Source organism: Lacerta agilis, chromosome 1, assembly GCF_009819535.1.
Source record: "Lacerta agilis isolate rLacAgi1 chromosome 1, rLacAgi1.pri, whole genome shotgun sequence".
Classification (NCBI taxonomy): Eukaryota; Metazoa; Chordata; class Lepidosauria; order Squamata; family Lacertidae; genus Lacerta; species Lacerta agilis.
Genome location: NC_046312.1, coordinates 29,808,736 through 29,824,922, shown reverse-complemented (window position 1 = coordinate 29,824,922; position 16,187 = coordinate 29,808,736). Strand labels below are relative to the sequence as shown.

Below are 16,187 nucleotides of genomic sequence, written 5' to 3'. Positions count from 1 at the left end.
ACAGCTGCTGAATTTTCTCTCTAAAACTCCTTTTCCCATTCTAAACATTATTACTGTTCCCCTGCTTTTTAGTGTGAAACCTACACAATAGGCATTAATCTAGTAGTGATGGTTTGGTATTTTTAAGAGGCAGATAAGAATTGTGGGGAGAGAGAGAGAGAGAGAATGAAGACTGCCTCAGTTTTTCCTAGACACAAAAGTTTTTACTGCTCCCATAAGGGGCAATGCAGGAATGCTGCGTCCTACATTTTGCTCCACCCTCAAAGAAGACTGTAGCCTGTGAGGAAACACAAGGGAACAAACCAGCTTATTGATTCCATGGCGCCTCAGTAAGTATTCTGAGACAGGCCAAATATATATTAAAGCAGGCCTGCTGATCTTGCACATTTTCACAAAATATAAACAAGGCCATCATCACTTTAAACTGTTAATAGCTTTCCATAAAGTACTTCGGAAATTACAGTTTTATGAAAGTGCTGGCCGTTCTTCTCCATGGTACAGATCTCAGCTTTCTCACAGAAATTCAATTCCGAGGTGCTGTACTCAAATTACTGCAATTCATTATGTTTGCGTTTAGACGTTTGTCCCTAGAGTTCCAGTAGGCCAGCAATCAGGACTAGACTTCCCACTGTGCTTAGGGTGAAAAGAGGGGTGAAAGAGAAAGCTGGAGGGTGAAGGCAAGCTGGTAAAAAGAAGAAAAAGCTTATACTGTAAAATATGTTTGCATTTTAATCCTGCCTTTGCTGCTTGCTTTGGCATCATTATTGGGGACAAGCAACAAAGCCAGGGTTTCCTAAAGCCTAATTAGATGCAATAGCAGCCATGTCTGGTTGTATTTAGAGCATACTGAGAGTCTAGGAACACGGAGAGGTAAAAAGTTCCCTGGATGGTTAAGTCCAGTCAAAGGCGACTATTGGGTCGCAGCGCTCATCTCGCTTTCAGGCCAAGGGAGCCGGCGTTTGTCCACAGACAGCTTTCCGGGTCATATGGCCAGCATGACTAAACCGCTTCCGGCGTAATGGAACACCGTGACAGAAACCAGAATGCACGGAAACACTGTTTACCTTCCTGCCACAGTGGTACCTATTTATCTACTTGCACTGGCATGCTTTTGAACTGCTAGGTTGGCAGGAGCTGGGACAGAGCAATGGGAGCTCACCCCGTCATGGGGATTCAAACTACTGACCTTCTGATTGGCAAGCCCAAGAGGCTCAGTGGTTTAGACCACAGCGCCACCTGCGTTCCACAGGCACATGGATGGGAGGAGTTGAACCCACCTTACTTCCCTGAGTTCTGTTGCTCGAACCCCATCCAGTCCAGCTCCATTTGCAGAAGTGTTTTGGGCTGAAGAACATATCCAAGGGAGAATTCAGCTATCCACATAATAAAGCTATCAAAATGAAGAAAATTTGTATTTGGGAAATAAAATTAAAAACCAAACATTTCAACTCTCAGATTCTAGGATTCTTGGATTGGTTTGATTTTATCCCCCCTCCCCACTCAGAAAACTAAATAACTTACAGTATTGGATCCTAATGTGCACGGGCTTGGGGTGGATGTGTGGGTTGTGTTACCTGTTACTCTAGGGTTTGGCAAAGTGTGCCCCCTCTCCCTCATTCCAGGAAAGCGTCAACCAGCTGGGTAAGGGTCTGAACCTTGTCACCTCACAATTACCACCAAAGAATCATGTTTTGTACATGGGGAAATTTAGCTGGTTCAAGGCACGGGTGTCAGTTTGTTTTAAGTATCAGCCAGATGCTGTTTCATCCTGTACGCTTCTAAAACTCACATCCCATCATAAAACCCTCCAGCTGGCAGACTCCCTCTTAAGACCTGCTCTGTAGCTTTGTGCTCAGTGAGTGACAGCAGCTTCTCATTTGTTTCTGTGCATAATCCTAAGAACCGGATTTAATATTTCTAAATGTACTTTCACACTTCACAAAACTCAGCCCAACCTCTTAGTTTCCAGGGTCAATTTTGTTCTGCAGGCGGCTGGAAGAACGTTGGGCATGATGGATGAAACTTAAAATGTGCTCATTTCCAAGATGCTCTATTACTCGTGTCTCCAGTGTGACACACATGAGAACTATGGTTCCCAAAGATGCTCTCTTTGTTGACTACCCTATTAAAAAAATAATAATTGAGGGGTTGTTTATTATTATTACAATTAATTTGTTAATCACCTAAACTACCACCTTGAGGTGATTAAAAACATGTAAAAAAGTTAAAAACACAAAAGCAACAAAAACATTTTAAACAAGACCAAAACCCTAACAAGTGGGCACCCATTTATCCAGCTAGGAAAGCCTTGTCATAATAAACATGTCTTTCACTGTTCTTGGAAAGTGCAGATAGTTGGCACCTGTCATATTTTGACAGGAATGCTATTCCACAGAACAGGGCAAGCACATTAAAAGCTCTGCTCTGAGTTACTGCAGAATAGGCCTCAGTAATCTTTGGAACTTACAGAAGAAACTCTCCCACAGTCTGCTTTGCTCTACTGGGTGTTTAAGGGAGAAGGCGGTCTCTCAAGTAACCTGGTCCCGAGTTATATAGGGCCTTAGATGTTAGGACCAACATATTGAACTTGGCCTGGTAGCAAACTGGCAACCAGTGCAAGACCTGCAAGCAAGGTGTTATGTGCTGGCTCCCACAAGAAAACCACCTGCCACATTCTGCACCAGCTGCAGCCTCCAGGCTAACCTTAATAGTATTCCAACACAGAGCACATTGCAGCAATCCAGCCATTTTTTTGTGGAGGCATGTGTCTGGGTTTTTTTTTAGATCTATTTTTTAATATCTTTTTTGGTCTATTTTATTTGTTGCAGGGGTAGGCAGTTTGCCTCTTGTGCTGGGGTGGGTTGAGTTCTGAGCACTGCCAGGTTTTCTTCCGTGAAATGGGCAGTTTGATACGTCTGCAAGTTTCTTAGATTTCCAGGTGTTTCTCCAGGTCCCAAAAGGTCGGGGACCCCGGCTCTATTACTTTTACCAAATTTATCCATGTTGTTGTTTAGTCGTTTAGTCGTATCCGACTCTTCGTGACCCCATGGACCAGAGCACGCCAGGCACTCCTGTCTTCCACTGCCTCCCGCAGTTTGGTCAGACTCATGTTGGTAGCTTCGAGAACACTGTCCAACCATCTCGTCCTCTGTTGTCACCTTCTCCTTGTGCCCTCAATCTTTCCCAGCATCAGGGTGTTTTCCAGGGAGTCTTCTCTTCTTCTTTTTTAAAAATATTTTTTATTAAAGATTTTCTTGATTTACAAAGGTATGTGTAATGTCTCTCTCGTATTTTTTACATGTAACATTTTTACAAATCAGTTTCGTTTGTTGAGACATTAGAAAGAAAAGGGGGAAGAGGTGGGCAGGATGGGGAGATGGGTGGGGTGGGGTGACGATGTTTCTATTTTACTTAGTACATGTAAGGTTTGGTGTCAGCGGTGTTTGTGCAGGTTTTTTGTTGTTTGCTTGTGCTCCTTTGGTGGTAAGAGAAGTCGGGGTTGGCGTAGGGTGTGATTGTTCATTTGTGGTTGGCTGTGGTGGTCTTTGGTTTCCTGTGTGATTGGGGTGGATAAGTGTTTTTGATCAGGTTAGCCATATTGATTTGTATGCTGTTAGTAGATTTTTGCCATTGTCTTGTTGGGCTGTGTGTGTGATGAAGGGGAGTCTTCTCTTCTCATGAGGTGGCCAAAGTATTGGAGCCTCAGCTTCAGGATCTGTCCTTCCAGTGAGCACTCAGGGCTGATTTCCTTAAGAATGGATAGGTTTGATCTTCTTGCAGTCCATGGGATTCTCAAGTCTCCTCCAGCACCATAATTCAAAAGCATCAATTCTTCAGCGATCAGTCTTCTTTATGGTCCAGCTCCCACTTCCATACATCATCACTACTGGGAAAACCATACCTTTAACTATATGGACCTTTGTCAGCAAGGTGATATCTCTGCTTTTTTAGCAGGATTGTCTGGCTGCTCCAAATGGGCACAATTAAGGAGCTTTTTATGCACAGCTTAAATGGTGCCTCTTTCAGAAATAAGGTATTTATTACACAACACCATAAACTTACTGTGGTTTTAAATGTTGCTTTTTAACAACTTTCTGTATATTTCTGGATGGACCACCCCCTTGCATCTTTTCAAGGTATGTTTCAAAATCCACTGCACAAGACATATTTTAAAATTATGTTATTTATTCAAATACTGCGGAAGGGACTGGATGTTTGTAACATGTTTATAGCATCCAATGCTGTGAGGCAATCAGCTAAGAATAATCAAAGTCAATTCCCATATTCAGCATGAGCTAAAAATATGGAGCTGCTTAAAAAAATAACATTAAAAAAAGCTTGAGGCTTTTGTTTCATTTGACCTTGTGATTTGAGAACAGAAACCATTTTAAACGCAATAGGTTCTCACAATTTTTAGGCGGCTATCCATTTATCTATTTGCAATACAATCCACTCTTCCTATGGGATGTAATGCTATGTATGTCAAAACACCCGTTGGTTAGCAGTCATTTATGAGCATCTACGTGCACTTGAAGGGGACGCGGGTGGCGCCGTGGGTTAAACCACAGAGCCTAGGGCTTGCTGATCAGAAGGTTGGCAGTTCAAATCCCCACAGCAGGGTGAGCTCCCGTTGCTCGGTCCCAGCTCCTGCCAACCTAGCAGTTAGAAAGCACGTCAAAGTGCAAGTAGATAAATAGGTACCGCTCCAGCGGGAAGGTAAACGCCGTTTCCGTGCGCTGCTCTGGTTCGCCAGAAGTGGCTTTGTCATGCTGGCCACATGACCTGGAAGCTGTACGCTGGCTCGCTCGGCCAGTAATGCGAGATGAGCACCGCAACCCCAGAGTCGGACACGACTGGACCTAATGGCCAGGGGTCCCTTTACCTTTACCTGCACTTGATGTGTGTGATTTTTAAAAAACAAAAACAAAATCTTACTACAGAACTTTCCAAACTGTGTGCCATGACACGTTAGTGTGTTGGCTGCAGTGTGTAGGTGTGTTGCGCAAACGCTCCTTGTGCTCCTCCCAGGGCTGGAAAGTTTAACCTTGTTTGCTAGTAAAGCTTAATTACTGTGTCACAAAATGATGCGTGTCTAAAAAGCGTGTCACCAACACAAAAAGTTTGGAAAGCTCTGTCTTACCATAACATTGATCTTGAATTATCAGGTTGGTTGCCTCTATTGTCTTCATGCATCGCCATATTGAGAAATGGATTCTTAATAGACAGCCCTGGAATTTAGTTCATTCATCTCCTCTCTTTCCTATCACTGCAGCAAAATATTTTCATCCTGCAAGCTCTTTGGAGCACGCTCAGAGATTGCTGATGCCCAGACTTTTAATTCAAGTCACCCACTGAGGAGGCAGTGTTGGTGGAAGAGGTCCAAGTCATTGCTAATGACGTTGGTTCAAACATTCTGTTCAGGGATGGATCTACAGGGAGATAATTTTCTACCACCTGAAGATGGCTATAACATTGTGAGGTTACATCCCTTCCAGCTACACAATTTGGCTTGAATTGATTCTTTTACCTAGTACATCACCTAAAATCAATATCTGGCTTTCCTAATACAAAGACTGCCATGTTTCTCTTTATTCATGTTCTCTACCTGATCAGGAATCTGTGTTTTCACTTATGGTGTGGAACAGACCTTAGTAACACTGGCCTTCGTTCTTTAAAAATGAGGAGCAACCATTGCTTCTTTATTCTAGACACATAACCTGATTATCAATGTAGCACCTAGTAGAGACTTATTCAGTCTGCAATCTCCCATCTTTGTAGAGTTTAAAAGTTGACCTCATACCTGCAACATCCAGACTCCCCCCCCCCTGCCCTTCTCTTCCCCCCAACACCTCTTGCTTTCACCTTGCCTGAATAAGAGTTCGGGATAACTCAAAAGCTTGCCATGTGGACCACTGGGACTAAGGCAAGTTTTATAAGGTGAGTGCACTCAGATAGTCCTATCAAGACTGCAACTTACCAATTCTCATCTGTATTCCTCATGGACTCCTGACTACTACAATCCATCTGTGTTTGTGCCATGGCCAAAACACTGCGTCTCTGCAATGGAAGATCCCTTATCGCTACCACCCCCCACCCCACATTGAAGAAACGAGTCCCACAGATAGAAGCTGAAGATCATGGCAGGTTGCCATGGCAATGTGCATTTAATCTCACTGTTTCCAAGGCAACTGTAATGGCCCATTCTATTCCTCTAAAAGATGTCAAAGGTAAATGAGACCTGATTAGCCAAACGGGGACATGAGTCAAAAAGCTGATAGGCTACAAAGGCTGAAAGCAGGAACTCTTGTCATTAAAAATAAACTACCCAAAAGCAAGGGGAGGGCTGTATAAAAAGGCCTAATTTTAAAGCCCTTCAAATAAGGAATGCATGCATGCTAATGATAACACTATCTTCTTACCCATGTTCTTCATAGCTAAGGGCAGATAAAGAGCTACCCTAAGTTTCGTTTTCCATTTCAGTTGTACATCCTATCGTTGCAAGTATCTGTGGGATGGGACTGAGCCTACGGAGGTGGGTTTGTTACGATGATTGTGCCCGGATACTACTGTCAAGACTACTGATTATCACTTCTGGTTTGGGTTCAGCATTGGAGACTTCAGAGCAGTTTGAAGGAGGTGTTGGGCTGGGAATGAGGGAACTGTGCCCCCCAAGAAGCAGAGACCACAAGCAGAAGACCTGCTGCAGAACATACTCAAAGACAACCTGTATTTGCAGACCACTTCTTGGCACTAGAAGGTCTTGCCCGACTTTGGCATTCAAACATAAATGTGTCTGTGTTTGTGTTTGTGTGTGTGTGTGTGTGTGTGTTTATGTATGTAGAGGTACAATCAGGTGCATAAACTTAAGGAAGCTCCATTTACATCTAGGAGTAAAGGTTTAGCAGGAAGGCCTGAACACACAGAATGTGTTCATGATATATAACAGTCTATTTCACATATTATATGGAAAATGAATTTTGTACCAAACATATTTGAATATTGCAGTTTGTAAAGTACTGTGTTTGGAACTTTACTTTAAAAGTATATGGGTTGTGACCTATATTTAGCTCTGATACAACACCGCCCTACAATACAAAACAAAACTCCATATATATCTGAGTCAATCTGCAACATTATTTTAATTTAATGTTGTTAGCTATCTGATTATTTTTAACGTGAAGGGTGGCATACCAAAAAATAATCTCAAACATCTCCCCTAGCAGAATTCTGGTGTGAGCTCTTGCACTAATACATTTAAACTGCCCCATCCCAGGCATATTCTTTCAGCTGAAAGAATCCCAAGCGAAAGTTGATGTATCAAATGTCAAATGCCCCACATATGATAAGTGGAACACAAGGCCAATAAATTAAGTTTTGTATTTAATTCTCCAAGATTCACCACTTACACATTGAGAGCGTTAAGAATGCTGGCATTGTAAGGACCAAACAAACCATTCAGATCAGGGGTAGCCAACATGATGCCATTCAGATGCTGGACTATAATTCCCTTCATCCTTAACCATCAGCTGGGGTTCATGGGAATCAGAGTCCAACAACACTGGGAGGGTTCCACATCGAGAGCACCTCAATTTGGACCATAGAACAGAACTTACTCTTCTCATGCCTACATCAGTGCTGAACACAGATGCAGTAGGAGTCAATGATTTCCTTGGACCAAGTTGGTGCTGGAGGGTTGGGAGATACTTTGAAGCTAAAAAAGATCGCTACACTCACAACAGGAAATTGTGTATTTTAAGTCAAATAGAATAAGTCTTGAATACCAAAGCCAACTTGAAAGAAATTCTAGAGTGTGAAAATCCATATCCAAGGTCATCCACCACTCATAATGCTTTTGCTGTAAGGGGTGAAGGTCGCAAACAGGATTGTTTTCTTTGCCCAAAATGTATAAATATGGTAAAATAGGCATACATGCAATCGACAATTCAGGTGAATTGGTTTGCACCAATATACCCAATATAGTGAAAATGTCATGTATGGTCAGATGTGTCAGACACCTGATTTGTCTGCAATTTTGAAAACGCAACAGCTCTCAGCAAAACATTTAGTGAAAATTTTATGTTCTCAACATAATTAAAAAATTACACCATCTCTCTGCCTTCCTTCTCACTTAGTAAGTGGGGATTCAGGAAGCTCTCAAGTTTTTAAGGGCATGAATGCTTTGGAGCAGAAGCAAATCTGCATCATGCTCAGATAGCCTAGGGAATCTGAAATAATTTGTGATCAGACTCTTTCTCAACTGCATTTGTGTTCCTTTGTTAATGGCTCTAACAACCCCATGGCCCTCCCTCTTCGCCACTCCTTTGCATTGCTCTACCTTGACACCACCACCTCCCTATGCTGGACATTTTGGACTACAAGAAACAACCCTTTTAAGCAGCAGTCAGCAGTCAAGGCTTTTGAATTTTGCATAAACTAAACCAATTGCCTAGCATACTCCTGAATATGAGATTTTCTAAACAAAGCAGCACTTATGCACTACTTCTCAGCCTCAGATCCAACCACAGCACAACCAAGCAAGCCATCATTTTCTACAAGCAATTTCTTCAGACATTTGCATCTCCAAGTATAAGGATGCCCCCTAGTGAAGTAATGCTATAAATTCTAGTAGACAGGCAATCCAAATCTGCACCCTATCAGTTGTAGCCGAGTGCCGAGGAGCAAGAAAAAGAGGTGGCTTAATTGACATTTATGTAGAAATGGCTATAGATAACAGGTAAATGGATCTGGGACTTATATTCTAACTTACCATTTCCCTATACTGTGGGAAAATTAACACCCCTCCCCCCTACACCCCCAAATCCTCCAGGTTAGCAGGAGATCAAGTTTCTCTACTACTGTCAAGGCTTCCTCCTCCAGAAACAGCTCCCCAAAGCCCCACTATTCCTCAAAGAGAGCATGCCCTTCACTTTAGAATTTGATTCCTTCTTGGGGTAGATGTGTCAGACCTGCTGGAAAAGGAGTTGCGCTCTTCATACAAGCATGTCTGCTTCCTTAAAACTGAACAGGTGGCAGATATAAAAGAAAATAACCAAATATGAGCTACATGGGTGTTGTTGTTTTTTTAGGAACAGGCAAACCACATAATTAATTACCTTAGTTTTTCTGAAAGCAACAAATGAACTGATAATTCATCTATATGGTTTATGCTCTCATGTGGAAACATACAGCTTACATTTTGTTACTTGTAAGAAATTAAACCCAGCAATAGGAGGAACTCTCTAATCCAAAAGGCAGCTGAGGTTCCTGGGGGGCGGGGCAGGGGGACCAGTCCCAGCTGAGCAACAACAAAGGTCACTAATGTAGGCACTTTATAAAAGGTTATGACCAATACTCAGTTGCACGTCCTTCACAGATAAATACCTCCAAAGAGCCTTCCAAAAGTCCACTAATTAGATACAGGATTTCCTTTGTGGCCAAAAAAACAAAAAATTATCTAGAGGCATGCAGTGCTACTCAGTCCAGTTCTATTCCAAAAATGAAGCTTTCAATTCCCAGCTGATTTTAAAGGAGAAACAGAGTCAAGGCATTAATTATTTAGCACTGTAATTACGCAACACTTCCTTTAAAACAACAACAATACTGAACTTCTTGGGCAAAAGATGAAACAAGTAGGGTTTTTTTTAATGCCTCTTGTTTACCATTCAGAGAAGGCAAAAGGAGAAAGGAAACTTTTAAGTTATGGAACATATACAACATAACTTTCTCCCCATTTGGCACTCACAACATCCTCACAACAAAATTCCCTTGCAAGACAATCCTTAAAAACTTTGTACATAGCAACGCTCCTTTTCCCAGGGATCCAGATCATCCGTACAGGATCCTGCGTGAATGTGTGGAGGTTGGGGAGCAGTTGTGGGCCCCAATAACTCAGCCATGCATTCATCAGGGTACAAATGAAAATACAGGAAAAAAATGCCTATTAACATACATGAAAATTACATGCAGTGGAAAATCACTTTAAAAAAACCAAAATATGTTAAATTACAGAAGTATGTACACATTATCTCCCAAGGTGATCAAGTGCTATGCAGCGAGTCATCAGGGATCCTACTGAGAAAATGCATTTGGGATTAAGGAAAACATAGGTGCCCAGCCCACTTCACACCTAATCCTGGAGAGATCAGTTCTTATCCGAGACTCAGTCCAGACTATTTGCATGGTAACATACAACAGATTACACCAGCTGCTAGGGTCCGCATGGAGATGGTTGTTCACAGCTTAACTGAGAAGGATGATCCACAAGAGCAGCCTTGTTCTGCCTGTGGATTGTTGACCACCTGAAATGAGCTGCGAATTAGCTCCTGGTTGAAGTCCACCATGGCCCCTTTCACAAAGCTCAGACTGTCCAAGTCCACAACCACTCGGGCACCACCTTGTTCAAAAATCCTGGAGGAGGAGATACAGATAGTTGCAGTGATTTTGAAATGCAATAGATACATATCCAAGATCTTATTTGGCCCTGCTTCCAGGTCACACCCAAACATAGGCGTTACAATCAGCAAGACCTTAGAGAATGCCCACTCCTTCACAAGCCACCTTATCTTTTAAGGCTGGCAGGTGAGCCCTTTGCCAACACTCCACCTTTCTCACTGGTAAAAAAGGAGACACCTATAAGCAGGGTTTTCTTGATTGTGATCTCCACACCTCTTGAACTCCCTTTCAAGAAAGGCCTGCCTTTGTCTGGCCAGCTTTTCAGGAGGAGGAGGATGAAAATCCTGCTTCTTCAAGAAGCTTTTGATTTGGCCTAAGCACCTCTCTTAGCTTTATCTTTTCCAGATGAGTAGCTTAATTAGTCTGTTGCAACAAAAACAACAGAGCCTTAACAAAATAGGAAATTTTTTTCCAGTAGCACCTTAGAGACCAACTGAGTTTGTTCTTGGTATGAGCTTTCGTGCATGCACACTTCTTTCGTGCATGCACACGAAAGCTCATACCAAGAACAAACTCAGTTGGTCTCTAAGGTGCTACTGGAAAGAATTTCCTATTTTGTTTCGACTATGGCAGACCAACACGGCTACCCACCTGTAACTGGAACAGAGCCTTAGATACAAACACATTTATTGTAGCATTTTGTGTATCTGATGAAATGAACTCTGGTCTATGAATACTTATGCCATGATACATTTATTAATCTTTAAGGTGCCATAAGACACTTTGTTGTTTTAGTTTACCATGTTGATTAGATGATTATTATATGTATTTTGCATTGTGGTATTAGTTACCCTGAATCTTTAAGTGAAAAAGAAAAGCAGAATGCAAACATTGATAGGTAATTGTAACAATGAATGCATTGTGCTGCCATGAGGCTTGGAAATGATATGCACAAGTATAGCAGTGGAAAACAGTACAATGGAATTATCTGCACTATATAATAGGATATTCATCCCTCATTCAATCATTTGCTCGCTCTCTCCCTCTCACCCCTCCCCTAAAGTTCTCTCTCCTCCACCACACAGGAACCTATGCCCTTACCTGTCATCAGAATTCAAAACTGTATCCAAAGAAAATTTGTACTGGAAACCAGAACAGCCACCTCCTTCTACCTGCAGCCTCAGAAACTCAGATGCTTCTGCAATCTCCAAAAGTCTCTGTTGAAACAGAAAAAGAATGCTAAGTGGTGGGTCACATTCATACAAAAATATTTAACAACCACTTGAAATCCAACATCAAACTAGCAAGATCCCTCAAAGAGATGGTAAGTGCCAGATACAGAGCAACCTAAAGCAAAACATACACGGGAGAGGCACGTAGCACCAATCAACCTGGCAGCACATTCTTTCCACATGTACTCAAAGAGAACACTTGGGAGTGCCTTAGGTGAAAGTGCTGCCATTGCTGCAAATGGTAAGGGCTGATTCGCATCCAGTCTTTGACACTACCAAAAACATGCCTGGCCTTTTCTTTTTTTGCCAAGCCTGAATTGAGCACCCCACCACTAGCTGTCATCACAATTTGTATGCTACTGCAAATTACCAACCCTCACATGCAGCCACATCAAATTAGGCCTCTGTGACGTGGACAGGCCATGGAAATGGCTAATAATATATATGCTTTTTGGAATAAAGCAACCGTACACTCAGCTACACATATACATTCTTTTATGACATTTTCGCACCGAACACCACATCATACTGCAGCTCAGGAGGAATCAAGACACTACAGATGGTACATACAGCAGGTGATTTCCAAGAAGCTATACCTTCACACAGTTCTCGCTGAGGTAAATCTGCCCCTCGTTGGAATCAGTCAAGGTCTCTCCAGAGGCAGAGGATGCGACCCACTGCGCTCTTATCGTTGGCATGGAGGCACCATTCTGTGTGGTGCAGGATGGGGCTTTCATCAGATGCCAGTGAGGAAGAGAATGGCTGTGTGGGAAAGTTAAGGAACAAATAAGATCCAAGGAATGGAGGTAGTGTAAAAGCAATAAATGAGGGAAACAACTACAGACAGATTGAGGCACTTTTAAGCTAAGGGTCAGAAATATACCCACCCCACCCCCCATCAAACCTGAACACACAAAGGCTGGTAACTTTGACTCTATACTTCCTAACTATGAGTTTCAATAGCAAAACTGTGGAACTAAAGAAAGCATTTACAGCATATATATGGTGGATAAGGGCAATATGTCTGATACTCTGTCTCTTAATGCTCTACTCATTAAGCAAGGGAGAAGAGACCCATAGTAAGAAGTATCCTCTCGGACAGAAAACAGAATCCAGCGCACAAAAGTGAGGATCTTCCACAGAATGCTTGTTGTTTTGGACCTTTTCACTCTAGGCAAGAGAGAATAAGTGATGTGACCTTGAATACTGGAGGGCGGGCGGGAGGCGAGAGAAAAAATACTGCACCCTGTGGAATACGTCTGAATCCCTGTCTGAATCCTAAACAACCGATTCCTATGATATGGTGTTTAAGCATTTACTGTTAGGTTGGGACTAAGTTCACAAAGGGCTGAACATACACCAATTGTTCTAAGTCGTGTGTTTCCTGCTCTCGGTTAGTCATCATCTGTCATGTGAACACTTTCCTTCCTTTCTTCATTTTACAAAGAAAGCTTTTTCTAGCTTGCTATTCATGAGTTTACTTTGGTGCTGAAGTCATAATAACTGTCTTTCCTCCTTATAGCTATAGGAGATTTGCTGCAACAGAGCTGGCTATTCCTTGATCAGGAGGGAGGAGCTGTTATCTATAACAACCTTATAACAATTTTAATTGTTTTAGAAACAAAGAAGCAGATGCCCATACACACACATTATAGAGCAGAAATGGTAAAACCTTTGACTGAAATTAGCACTGCTTATTTTCATCCGGTCCTGGATGGCCATAGATACATTAGAAACCAAACCATCATCTGTAGTTATTTTTCCCACTGTACTGCTGTCATTATCCATATGCCTGAACCTTGCCTGAACCCTGCTAAGCTGCTGGCCTCAATACAATCTTCTAACTGTTGACAGGCACAGGGTAATTATACTGTACAGTACAAAAAGAGCGCTTCATTTCATTTTCTTTCAGTTTTTCTTAACAATCCCTTTGTTCTTCCCTGGACCATTTACTGTTTTGTTCCATGAATCTTTCTCTCAGTGATATAACATTACTACAGCTCAGAACTCTTGAGCTCAATATATAGACTTTCTGCACAATTGTTTCAGCCCCCAGAGCATTAAAGAACAAGCATTTATACTAACAAGAGAACCACTGACTTCAACTTTATTTTAAAAAACAAACACAGAAACAGATTTAGCCTACAGTCCTAAATGCACTATGTACCCCCCACAGAACGTAGTTCTTGACATTTCAAGACTTTTAGATGTACAGATAGAGTTTACAACTTAAGGCACAAGTGTGTTTTTTATGAGCCAATTTAAATTTAATATTTTTATTGCAAGAGCCAAAGGCCATGGCAACATCCAAAGAAGAAAAACAAAAAAACCCCAGCAGTCGCTACATATGTGGTAAAACCAATATCAAATCCACCAAAAAAATTACTACACAGAATAAAAAATATTTCTCAAATAAAATGTGCAAATTAGATCTCAAAGTTCCCTTTGCAACTAACCACTAGCCCATTCAGTTCTTTCTTCCTAATCTTCCTAGCTGCCAGGGCATAGAGAGCTACCTTATAAGTCACAGAGTTATCAGTATCTCTGATGTAAACCTGCACATACTGCACAGACTTGCCAGTTAAACATCTAAATGCCTTGAGATATAAGAATCAAAACCTGCCTCTGCAAAGCAGTGAAATGCTCAGTCACTGAATTAACATTGCATCCTCCAACTACATGATGCTAGAATCATAGAGTCGGAGGGACCCTAAGGTAAGGATCATCTAGTCCAACCCCCTACAATGCAGGAATATGCAGCTGCCTCATATGGTGAGAGAACCTTGCAGCCTTGGCATTATCAGCATCGCACTCTAACCTGCGGTGCTATTAGAGACTTATTGTTAGTAGTCTTGGAATTAAACTCTTGCCTTCGTTTTCCCCATCTGCAGTACCAGAACAGTAATAAGTAGGTAGCCGTGTAGGTCTGCCATAGTCGAAACAAAATAATAATAATAATAAAATTCCTTCCAGTAGCACCTTAGAGACCAACCAAGTTTGTTCTTGGTATGAGCATACGAAAGCTCATACCAAGAACAAACTTAGTTGGTTTGGAAGGAATTTTATTTTTTATTTTGTTTCGAGAACGGTGATATGACCCACCACAACCAGTCGCAGCGCTTTGCCCATTTACTTGTTTGTTCCCACAGTAAGAGAATATTACACTCTAAAAGCCTTTGCCTCCGAGAAGCGGCAGGTGCGGTTGTAAAAGTTTGCAACACCACGTATAATTGCCCTAGTAAGATAGACGGTTGTGTTTGTTCGGTGTGTCGCCATGGGGGTTCTCTGGGATCCCTGGAATTAAAAACCAAGCTGTCGGGACCTACAGGACGGGGGAGTGGGGGGGGGGGGAGAAATCTCCCGATCCGTTGTTTGGGCTGGAGAATAAGGGCGCCTAGGAATACCAGAGGGTGGCGTGTGTGTGAATGCGTAGCTCCCATTGACTGCGAAAGGGAAACACCGGCTGTGTCGTGCACTGAAAACCAACAAGGGGTGACACCTCGCCCGCGTTCGCCGCCGGGACCACCGCTCCTCTTCGCTTAACCGACCGTCGCAAAGCACGGAAAGGGAAAAGGCCCACCACTACCTGCTCCGCCCGCAAAGCCGCAGCGCCCTGAAGCTAGCGAGCGCCGCCAGCGCCGCCATCTTGATCCGCCTAGCTGCGCTGCTATTGGCGGAGGCGTGGCCATATGTCCCGCCCAGACTACGACGGGAACGTCCGCGAAACCAAAGAGGCTGGTTCCACTGGGAAGGGGAGGAGAGGAGAGGGGAAGATCACGTGCCTCCGAGTGAAGGCGGGGGAAGCCGGGCGGAAGTGCCCACGATTGCCTTTAAGCTCTTTTGGGCTTCGCTGCGACGTCGAAGCGTTCGTACGGCCACGCCCACTCCTGTTGGGGTTGAGTATCGAGTTTGAGGCGCGCGTAGGAAGGAGCCTGGGGCGCTCCAGGTAATGCTAGGCTTAAACTCTCAAAATTTCAGAGCCTTGATCATGCTGACTGGGGCTGGCGGGAGTCCAACCACGTCTGGGGGGCCACAAGTCTCCCACTCCTTAGGGCAGTGTTTTTCAACCTTTTTTGGGCAAAGGCACACTTGTTTCATGAAAAAAATCACGAGGCACACCACCATTAGAAAATGTTAAAAAAATTAACTCTGTGCCTATATTGACTATATATAAAGTAATTTTTCAATTTTTCCCACGGCACACCAGGCAACATCTCGCGGCACACTAGTGTGCCGCGGAACAGTGGTTGAAAAACACTGCCTTAGGGTACAGCATGTTTACTCGGATGTAAGCTCAAGTGAACATATGGCCACGACCTACACACACTGTTACTTCGGGTGTAACAAAATAAAAAAAATCTTTCCAGTAGCAACTTGCTGTTTAGTCGTGTCCAATTCTTCCTGACCCCATGGCAGAGCATGCCAGGCACTCCTGTCTTCCACTGCCTCCCGCAGTTTGGTCAGACTCGTTGGTAGCTTCGAGAACACTTATTGTCCTCTGTCATACCCTTCTCGTGCCCTCCATCTTTCCCAACATCAGGGTCTTTTCCTGGGAGTTTTCTC

At 42.9% G+C, this 16,187-nt stretch overlaps 1 protein-coding gene across 2 annotated transcripts; it reads right to left on the bottom strand.

The window, feature by feature from the left end:
* Positions 1-9,312: 9,312 nt before the first annotated feature.
* On the bottom strand, positions 9,313-15,337 carry ISCA2 (iron-sulfur cluster assembly 2). Of its 2 annotated transcripts, none has more exons than XM_033142670.1 (4): positions 15,211-15,337; positions 12,221-12,386; positions 11,494-11,609; positions 9,313-10,407 (listed from the first exon to the last, which is right to left on the bottom strand). In XM_033142670.1, the coding sequence occupies exons 1-4, from the start codon at positions 15,267-15,269 to the stop codon at positions 10,233-10,235; spliced, it is 516 nt and encodes a 171-aa protein (XP_032998561.1). In that variant the 5' UTR covers positions 15,270-15,337; the 3' UTR covers positions 9,313-10,232. The 2 variants fall into 2 exon arrangements, with proteins under 2 accessions (XP_032998561.1, XP_032998567.1); XM_033142676.1 differs by having other exon boundaries at positions 15,124-15,240.
* Positions 15,338-16,187: the final 850 nt, after the last annotated feature.